Here is a 10,650-nt window from a genome sequence, read left to right as displayed (position 1 = left end):
AAAGTGAGTGAATGTTGATGAAAATAAATATGATTTAACCACCACAAATTAAACATTTTACCACACAATACAAGAATGAAAAGGTGTAAAGAGAAGTGTGTGGTAGTGGAAGGAATAACACTTTTATTTTTTAAGTTTATTGAACCAAAATGTATAAACCTTTAGCACATAAACAAATTATAAATTCATATTCAAGTTTAAAAAATAAAAACATATTTAATCTTATATTATTTAATTAAATTATACTTGTTAATTGAATTTACAGATTACTTCTAGATGCATTAGTAGATTAAGTTTTAAAAAGTGGAAGAAAATGTTTCTAGTAAATTTCTCAAAACTTATTGTTAAATATAATAAAAAACTATATTTGGAATTAATCTCCCTTGTGTTAAATACATACACAAAGTTCTTTATTTATAATAAAAGAAATATAGACTAAGTCCAAAATACAACTACAAAATAGTAATAAACTAACTAAAAGATAAAAGATAAATATAAAAATAATATATCTAACACTTATAAAATGCGATAAAGATGAGATAGCATATAATAACAAAGTCAATAAGAAAATGGCTACTTTGTAATCTTATGGTTGCATTCCAGCTTGCAAGCAATTCCAGAAAATTTAATTGCAAATAGAGGACACGGACTTCAACCAAATTAGGTTTCAATTCTCAAATGCTTGGGTTTACAATCTGATAACAAAAGTTAAATTCATGGCGTTATCACATGAACTACTAGTTGTCTTTAACTCAAAAGTGTGTCCACAACAGGATTCCAGTCACTGGGAAAGTTTCATTTATTTGTTGCGTTTGGCAGCACGCCTTCCTTGGCCCTTCTTTGGTGGTCCTTTTCCTCGCCGCTTCAACATTTCAAGCTTGGATAGACGTCTAGAAAAAACAAGATTACAAATGATGTTTAATAAGTGGAAGTCCATGTAAGATAACTTGTGAAGTTACCAGAGATTCTGACTGGAACATACAAGACATCCCTCTACTGTGATAATGTACCACTTGATGCAAGACAACATAGGCATATTCACAGAGAAAATAAAAAACAAACATCACCTGATTTTAAACATAGTCATATTCTACTAACTCATTCAAACTTAACAGAAATAGTCATCAGCCACCATCTTCAATATAAAGTTTATTTCTAAGGTTGCTTAAGCAGAATATAGTTTGCATCAGACCTGCACTTTCTACATTTTTATTTTGAAAAGCTGTAAACCAAGTTCAAAGGCATACAATAGACAGGGATGACAAACATATATACAAAATGGACAAAATTTTACAGGGTAGAATTTACCCTTCAGTGTGGAAACAATCCCACCAACAAAACAATAGACTACTAATATCCACGTATTCAGGGAAGAAGGGTGCTGACAAGACACTCCATAAATCATCCCTTCTAACAGACATTTCACTGTTAATAAAAATGTTACAAATCACAAGTGAAGACTCATTAACTAAAGTGCGAAACCTACATAACTTTATACTTCTTAATCAATTTCAGCTAATAATAAAAGTATAGCAAGCATTTCTCATGTGTCAACAAATTTTGAAATTCATACCAAATGCAGAACAACAAACGTTGATAACGCCGTCCACACACGCCAATCGTGCCAACGGGATTTCGGCCAACAGACATTTTCACATCTTCTCGATTAAAGGAAACACACAACCACAAAAACTGCAAACCAAACCCCTCCACAGAAAAAGAAAAACTTGATAATACAATTTCATTCATTAATCAAGATAAGAAAACACCATAAACTCTCACATGCTACAAAACCACAGAAAACTCAAGAAAAAACCAGAACAAAAGAACATCATCAAAGAGGCATAAACACAAACAGATGGTGGGCATTCCCGTGGGGGCGCGTGCAAGCATATTACGATGGACAACAAAGTGATACAGAGTTGTGAGAGAGAATACTCTTGTTCTTGACGAGCCATGACAAGAGGGTCGTCTTTATTGATGTCGTGAGGGTACCACTGAGCGACTTTTTCACCGAAGAGCTTCATGCGGAGAATCTTGTGTGGAGATTTCTTGCCAGAGGGATTCAATTGGTGGCCGAAGATCCTTGCTCGTGCTTCCGGCACTCCTTGATTGATCGCTGCAGCCAACATCTTCTTCAAAGCCATCTTCGTGTTCTGAGTCTCTCTGCCTCTCAGAACTGAATGAGACTGAGGCCAAGGGGTATAGTGAGATCATTTGTTGTAATCATATTTCAACCCCTTAAAATTTTGTATTTCCTATAATGTCCCTGTCTTTTTAAATTATGAAATTTATGTATAATGCTACTTAGTCTCTTACCAAAAAATAAAGTCCATGTTTAAATATGAGAAATATTTTTATTACATATTTCAAAGTAAAAAGAAATTAAAAAATATACTTTGATATATTTCTACTCTCAATTTGACACATTATTTTTTATTTTTTTCATTATAATATATTAAATAAATGTAGGTGTATCATCCTATTATTGTAATAAAAAAAATTAGTAACTCAATCTAGTAACACAAATCCAAAGATGAACTATTTAAAAAAAATAACATATTTATTAATAGGATTGACAATATTTCAATATAAAAATTAAGAAATTTATTTTAAAATGGATCATCAACTTCCAAAATTAACTATCTTATAAACAGTAGAATTTGTTTGTGAAAAATAAAAATGAGAAATGACTTAATAATTGAAAGTTTTTGAAAGAGAGAAAAGATAAATGAACAAGTTTGTGAAGAAATGGATGAAAAAGAAATTAAAGAAAAGAGGAGAAAAAAAAATAATAAAATAAAGAAAAATAGAAAGGCTTAATTAAGTTATAACATTTTTAACAAGTTTTCTTTAAATTAATATTATTTTTGGTTATATTTAGTTCATTTCTTATATTTTCAATGTGAATTATGTTAATGTTAAATATAAGCCTTCCAAGAAATATATAAGTTGCCATCTAAGATTTGAGATAGATAAGACAAGACTTTTTATACATCCTTTCACAGATGTTTGTCACACTAGAGACATAATGTGGGACTTTCCAATTATTCTAGATAAAATAATTCTAAATATCTAAATAATTCTAGATACTTAAATATAAATAAAAACAATTATGAAAAAAAAATTATATCTTGAATTGAGAAATCTTTAACTATTAATGATGATTTTTTCTATCAAACTAAAAGTATTCTATTTGCACTAAAATGATTTTAACACTATATGATTTGTTTTGATCTATTATATATGATGATTATGTTGTTAATACTATTAACATTATATTTACAATAACTTATTTCAAAAGTTTCTATTCAAGTAAATGTGAATATTGAGATAACAACATCAAACAATTTTATATCAAGCAATCTATGATATAAAGATCGAAGATAAAAATAAAAATTAAAAAAAAAAAGATATATTGCACAATCACATAATTTTGAGAAAGAATTATCTGAAAATTGAGTTTGAAGATTTAATCATAACATTACCTTTCAAAAGATAAAGATGTGAAGATAAAATCAAAAGTTTATTTGTTTCAAGGGTCATATGATTTGAAGACTTCAAATGAAAAAAAAAAAAAAATACAAATATAGAAGTTATAGTGAGAAAGCAATCAAAAGAATAAATTTTATACACAACGTATTTCATAGAAGAAACACTAAATACTATCTTGAAGAATATACATCATAAATTTCCTTTGAGCGTACCAAATGAAAAGATTATGAGCTTAAAAGTTTTTCACTTTATTTTATCGAGAGTTTTTAATCTTAGAAAAAAATAATAAAAAAATACTTAAAGAGATTGATATTCAAAACCTAAAAAGGTTTGTGTGTTGTTTATAATCAAATTTTATTTAATTAATAAAACTTCTTAAAATATGTGTCTAAGATGTAACCTATAAGTTTTGGTAAATCAATATAAATACTTTATATAGATGATCCATATATAGTTCTAATGTCACCTCTCAATAATACGTGTCAAATAAGATAATATTAAACTATAAACTCTATAATATCATGCTGATTTCAACTTAAAATTTGTGTTGATGCAAAAATGTTTAGTTTTCAGTAGCAACATATTTTATTTTACATTTTATTCCATAATTTATACACCAATATGCTTAAAGGATTCATATATTTTTACACACAAAAAAGATAACATGAAGGGACAATGGTTTGCATTACATTTGGTGATCACAAAGTCAAATCTTTTCAGAATTCTTCAATATGTAAGTTTTTTATTTTAGGGTTAAATATGATTTTGGTCCCTTAAAGTTTCATGAAGAATTAGTCTCTCTTCAAAACTTTGGACTAATTTACTCTTTCATCTTTAGAACAACGTGAATTTAATCATTTTAACCAAATTTTGTTAAATTTATTTAAGGTTTGAAACTTGTTTATCAACTAACATTAAAAAGAAAAATGTGCTAAAAGTGTAAACAATTTAAATGCTATCATGAAATGTATTTAAATAGGCAATTAAACTTAACAAAATGTGGTTAAAAGAACTAAATCCACAAATTTCTAAAGTTGAGGGACTAAATTGGGAGAAAGTTTCAAAGAGGGACTAATTTCAATTTTTACTGGAAGTTAAGGGATCAAAAACATATTTAACCCATTATTTTTTTAGTACTAAAAAATGTAGGCACAAAATTCATAAGAATAGGGATGACAAAAAAATATGCAGGTACATATACCCGTGGATAAAATTTGTAGTGAGTCATTACTACTCGCGAATATTTATTATTCGTAGGTAACAGGTAGTAGATATTTTAATTCACGCTTCTAAATGGGACGAGTATGGATATTAAACTATCTGTTTCGCAAGTATTCGCTACTTGTAAAAAATAATAAAAAATATTAATTTTTATTTTTTAAAATAAAATTTAATTAAAAATAAAATTAATTTATATTTTATTAGGTTAAATTTAATTAAAATTAAATTTTAATTTATATTTAACTTACTTTATATTATATATATATATATATATATATATATATATATATATATATATATATATATTGTAATTTTATTTAAAAAATGTATAAAATATATTTTTTCTTTTAATTTTTTGCAGGTATCTGCGAGTATTTTAAAATCCGTATATATTTTCTAACAAGTACTCATGCAGGTAATGAGCGAGTTACAGGTCGGATTTTTTTTTTTGCGAGTCGGGTTGAAAGTAGACACTGTCCATGTCCAATCCGACCTTTTGTCATCCCTACACAAAAGACACTAGGTGTCTAGTCTTTTACAAAATGTTCATTCAGTCCTTTCATGCAAGACATACACACCAAGTCATACATGTTCAAAAATACTCTATGCGTTTAATCAAAGTTTTACATGTTGAATCATATTTTCCAATTTGATCTTGCACCACTTTGTTCTAGTTTTGGTTTAAATATAGATGTTTAGTTTCTGCTACTTAAATCATGTTTTGGTTACTGTTTTTGTGATTTTTTCCACATTATGTTCATGCCCCTAAACTCAAGATTTACTTCCCAGTTTTCCAATTCTTACATTTAGTTAGGTTTTCAAGTTGGTTAGTTTTAGGAACTTAATTATGCACTTGTTATTTTTGATAACTTTCGGTTTTAATGTTCAACCGGTACTGTTTCAAACGTCGATACCATGATTCCATCCATATCACATCATATAAACACATTCAACATCACATCTCACATAATATACGTTGCCGTTAAGCTGATTCTACCACGTTGGTTTAAGAGTTTTTGTTCCTAGATTCGATTTTAAGTGTGATTTAGCGAATTCTGCATTATTTTCCAGTTCTGCATTCATTTCATCCATTATTTTAGTTATTTAAATTTGTTTCAACCATTAATTTTACATAATTCACATTGTTACTTCTCTTAGCCATTTCGTTAAACACCTTGTGCATATTTAGTTTTCTCTTAAGCATTTCATCAAACACTTTGAGTTTTTAGCATCTCTGCATTGTTTTAGGCAGTTTCAAAGTTCAGAATAAGTTTATTATCATTCGTTAATATATTTGATGAATTCATACATGATTTTCATGCATTAGAATTCATTTTAGAGATTAAATAATTTAAAATAAAAAAATAAAAGTTAATTAAGATAATTTCAGTGTCTTAATTAATCTGCTTGCTTAAGCTAATCAAATATACTATATATAGTGTATACCCCTTAAAATTAGTGTTCCATCCGAAAGGCAATGAGCAAAGTATAGTTGCGTCATGCAATTGGCACAGCATTCCTTGAATAAGGTGCAGTTAGTTATTACTAATAGTAAACAACAACAGCTTGTGTAGATTTCTAGGGCTAATATCTCCCATTTCAATCACCACAATGATCAAATGGATTTTCGTCTCCATCATCGTCTTGGTTCTTTTTGTTGCAAGCTCTTTTATCCTCGAAATCGATCTTGTAAGTGCTAATTTCTTTCTTTCTCTCGATGATCTTTCTTATCTTATAATAATCGTTTTACCTTTTGTTTTTCAGTCCAGAATAGGAGGAAGTACTCTTAGGAGAATTATTATATTCAATAACCAACCAAATGAATTCTCAATCAGTTGCTCTGATGGGAACTCAACAGAAACATGTTCATCGTACTATCCAACAAACATTGAGTTTGAAGATGATTCACCAACAACATCATGTCCAGAATACTTTAGATGGATTCATGAAGATCTAAAACCATGGAAGAATACAGGAATCACAAGGGAAATGGTTGAAAGAGGCAAAAACATTTCACATATTAGGCTTGTAATTGTAAATGGAAAAGCTTACATAGAAAAACATGGCAAAGTGTTTCAAACAAGAGATATGTTTACAATATGGGGAATTTTGCAACTCCTAAGGTTGTATCCAGGAAAAATACCAGATTTGGAGATAATGTTTCAATGTGGAGACAAAACTGTGGTGAGCAAAAAAGATTTCCAGGAACCACAAATTTCACCTCCACCTGTGTTCCATTACTGTGGAAATGAACATTCATATGATATTGTCTTTCCTGATTGGACCTTCTGGGGCTGGTAAAGTTTTTATTGTCTTTTCAATGATACACTTGCAAATATATTTCTTTTTACAGGACTATCAATAAGGAAAGAATGATGAAAATCTAAGTCTAAATTTTATATCAAAGATGAAAAAGTTAAATATCTTATAAGGAAAAAAATCTATAAATATATGGTTTTAAGGTTTTGAGTTGAAGATTATATTAATTTATTATAAGTATTGAATTGAGGTCTAATTTATCATTGTGTTTCTTTTATAAATCTCTATTGAGAAACCTATCAATTTTATACACCCATTAATTTTTTTTCTAGAAAGGCCTAAATGTAGGTGGAAACCTTTTTCATTCCAACTTTCATAAATTTGTTTCTTCTATAAACTTTTTCTTTATAGAAAATAAAAAGCAAAAAGATTTCATAGTTTTATTTTTTATTTTTATTAGAGCTGAGTTTATAAGATACATGATAAAGTTGAATACTTTATATAAAAGATTTCAAAATTTACTATTTTAAACTTTTTGATTGAAAATTGTGTTAATTTTTTATGTGTCCGATTGTGATTTTATTATTCTAGTGTCTTCTGTATAAATATTTCCTGAAAATCCATTAATTTGATATATATTCATTAATTTTGTTTAACCTAAATGTGGGTGGAAACCTTTTTCATTCCAACTGTTCATAAATTTGTTTCCTCTAGAAAATTTTTATCATGAATATCATGTTTGAAGGCATGACTTGATTACTTTTTTTCTTTAAATAAAAAGAAAGAAAAGGGGAAAAATGTCATAATTTTATCTTCTTCTTTTTTCTTACTAGGGCTGAGCTTAACATAAGACCATGGGAAACAACATTACATAATATACAAGAAGGCAACAAAATAGTGAAATGGAAGGATAGGATACCCTATGCTTTTTGGAAGGGCAACCCCAAAGTGTCCTATGTCAGGGGAGAGCTAGGCAAGTGCAATGCCACAGAAAACCATGATTGGAATGCAAGAATATATGGCATAGTAAATAATTCAAACCCTAACTTTCTGTGTAAATTAGGTATACTAATGCAGTGATTTCTTCAAGACGAAACTAACCTTTTTCTCTTCTTTTCAGCAATGGCAGAACGAGAAAGCAAACCATTTCGAGAACGCAAAACTAGAAAATCAATGTACATTTAGGTACTAATGTTTTCAAACACTATATAAATATATTATATTCAGGTTTAGTTTGCCTTTTGAATCTGTTGCATGTAATCTTCTTGAGTTTTTCTTTTCTAAATTTTAAACTTTGTTCATATATTGGCTTTTTTACTGTTTAGATACAAGATCTACACAGAAGGGGCTACATGGTCTGTGAGTGAAAAGTACATAATAGCATGTGACTCGATGACCATGTTCATAGAACCTAAGTATTATGACTTCTTTACAAGAAACATGTTACCTTTACAACACTATTGGCCTATCAGCATCAGAAACATGTGTGAAGAGATTAAGTATGCAGTGGATTGGGGAAATTCTCACCTTCACATTGTAATCACTCTCTTCCTTAATTCGTTTTTGAATGATTTCTATGGTTTAAATTTCATATATATTGTTGGAAGTCTCACATTGACTAGAGATAAGACTAAATTATAATATATAAGTAGGGTGCAAACCTCACTTTACTAACTAATTTTGTAGGATTGAGTTAGATATAAAGTTCACTTCTTAATATGGTATCAGGTAAAGTGGCATACATGGTGCGTAATTTGATATAACAAGAAAAAGAATGATGCCTTAGTCTAGAGTGCTAATATCTATAAAATTAGGTCTTAGTGTAGAACAAGCAATAGAATTCTTGAATTCTCATGAATAATAGCATATGGTAATTTTTCTAGTCAATGTGGGACTTTCAACATATATGACTCAATTTTATTGTTTTTATTCATTACACTTTCAAGTCATACTTAAATTTCTATCAACTTTTACCATTAAGACTTAAAAGTTATTGTCTGATATGTTCTAAAAAAAACTGTCAATTTTAATTAATTGCAGGCAGAGGCGATTGGTCAGAGAGGAACTAAGTACGTTGTAGAGAATTTAAAGATGAAATTTGTGTATGATTACATGTTTCATCTACTAAATGAGTATGCAAAGCTCATGAAATTCAAACCAATTATACCTACAGAAGCTGTTGAAACTTGTGCTGAAAGTATGGTTTGCTCTGTGCGTGGTTTAAAGAAACGTCTTTTTGTTGAGTCCATTGTAACTTCACCAAGTGAGACACCTCCATGTACAATACCTCCGCCTTATACACCACAAACTTTGAAAGAGTTTCTGCAACATAAGCAAAATCTGTTGAATCAAGTGAAGACAAGGACGATAAATATAAAGGAATGAAGGAAGATCGCTTTATTGTGTTGTACTCTATATGTAGATGTAGTTGTTGCACAAATGCAACATTCTTAATGCATGTCAGATTATCAGTTAGTTGTAGTGTAAATTCAACCTATCAAAAGTTGATTCAATATTCTTTAAAAGACCGTTTTCTTTTTGTAATTTTATATTAGGAATGAAATATGTGAAACAAAAATTCATTTTAATCGTATTGAATATAGCTTCTTCTATTTAATCATATCATTCTCAAAATACTCTTAGCCATTATTATGTTTTAATTATTGATTAATGTAAGAAAGTTTATTATAATTTTTAAAAAATGTTAGGATCAACCATTTAACCTGAAGAGAAATTAATAAAGATTAGGTATAGTTGCATATTGTTATAATTAAAATTGAATAAAACTTAGGTACGACACCATACATTTTGTAATGTTTAAGAGAGATAAATAAAGAAAAATATCTTGAATATTGTTTCCTTCTCTTCGGTATTATTTTAACCCAATCAGAGGATTGGTAAAAAAACATATGATTTGGTGTGTGTACGTGTGTGTAATATATATGATTGGTAAGAAAACATGTGATTTTTTAATATATATATATATATATATATATATATATATATATATATATATATATATTAAAAAATCATATATTTTAAAAAAGTGATTCTTTTTTTCTGATTTTTCATTACTCATTAGAAACAATGACAGTGTTCAATTGGTATAGTTGTATCTCGTCCATCAAGATAAGTTATTATTAGGTAAAATATATTTTTTGTCCTAGTTTTGGTTGGTAATATTCGAAATGGTTTTCACTTTATTTTTTTGTTTAATGTAGTCTTAAAGAACGTAATTTTATGTTCAATATAGTTCTTTTTACAAATTCCGTGAACCACAAACAAGGACTAAATTGAACACAAATTACGTTTTTAGGACTATATTGAACAGAAAAAGGACTAAATTGAACATAAATTACGTTCTTTAAGACTACATTGAATAGAAAAATAAAATTGGAACCATTTCGAATATTCTTAACCAAAAGTGGGACAAAAAAAGGTATTATACCTTATTATTAATAAGAATACAATTAAAATTTGTTCTACTTGATAAATATTATGAAATTTTTGCCATGGTTGGTTTAAACCATGTTAGACTTTTTTTTTAAAAAAAAAATTCCATCAACTTCCTTTGCAAGCAAAAATTGTTTTAGTAAATCAACTTAATGAGGCTGAGTTCACAAATTCATGTTTGCATTTTTCTTCAAGATGTTTAAAAGAGACTTTGTTTTTTTA

The 10,650-nt window shown here is 28.2% G+C and overlaps 2 protein-coding genes across 2 annotated transcripts; one reads left to right on the top strand and one right to left on the bottom strand.

Moving 5' to 3' along the window:
• Nucleotides 1–524: 524 nt before the first annotated feature.
• On the bottom strand, nt 525–2,211 carry LOC106773797 (28S ribosomal protein S33, mitochondrial). The gene is made up of 2 exons (XM_014660548.2): nt 1,939–2,211; nt 525–890 (listed from the first exon to the last, which is right to left on the bottom strand). Exons 1-2 carry the CDS (start codon nt 2,145–2,147, stop codon nt 800–802), a joined length of 300 nt encoding a protein of 99 aa, XP_014516034.1. The 5' UTR covers nt 2,148–2,211; the 3' UTR covers nt 525–799.
• Nucleotides 2,212–6,296: 4,085 nt separating this feature from the next.
• LOC106773216 (O-glucosyltransferase rumi homolog) lies at nt 6,297–9,360 on the top strand. Its single transcript, XM_014659928.2, has 6 exons — nt 6,297–6,405; nt 6,481–7,013; nt 7,809–8,001; nt 8,096–8,160; nt 8,301–8,511; nt 9,016–9,360. Exons 1-6 carry the CDS (start codon nt 6,328–6,330, stop codon nt 9,358–9,360), a joined length of 1,425 nt encoding a protein of 474 aa, XP_014515414.1. The 5' UTR covers nt 6,297–6,327.
• The last annotated feature ends 1,290 nt before the right edge of the window (nt 9,361–10,650 follow it).

The sequence above is a fragment of the Vigna radiata genome, chromosome 9 (genome assembly GCF_000741045.1).
Source record: "Vigna radiata var. radiata cultivar VC1973A chromosome 9, Vradiata_ver6, whole genome shotgun sequence".
In the NCBI taxonomy this organism is placed as follows: domain Eukaryota; kingdom Viridiplantae; phylum Streptophyta; class Magnoliopsida; order Fabales; family Fabaceae; genus Vigna; species Vigna radiata.
The sequence above is the reverse complement of the archived record's forward strand: the minus strand, read 5'-3'. Positions and strand labels throughout refer to the sequence as shown.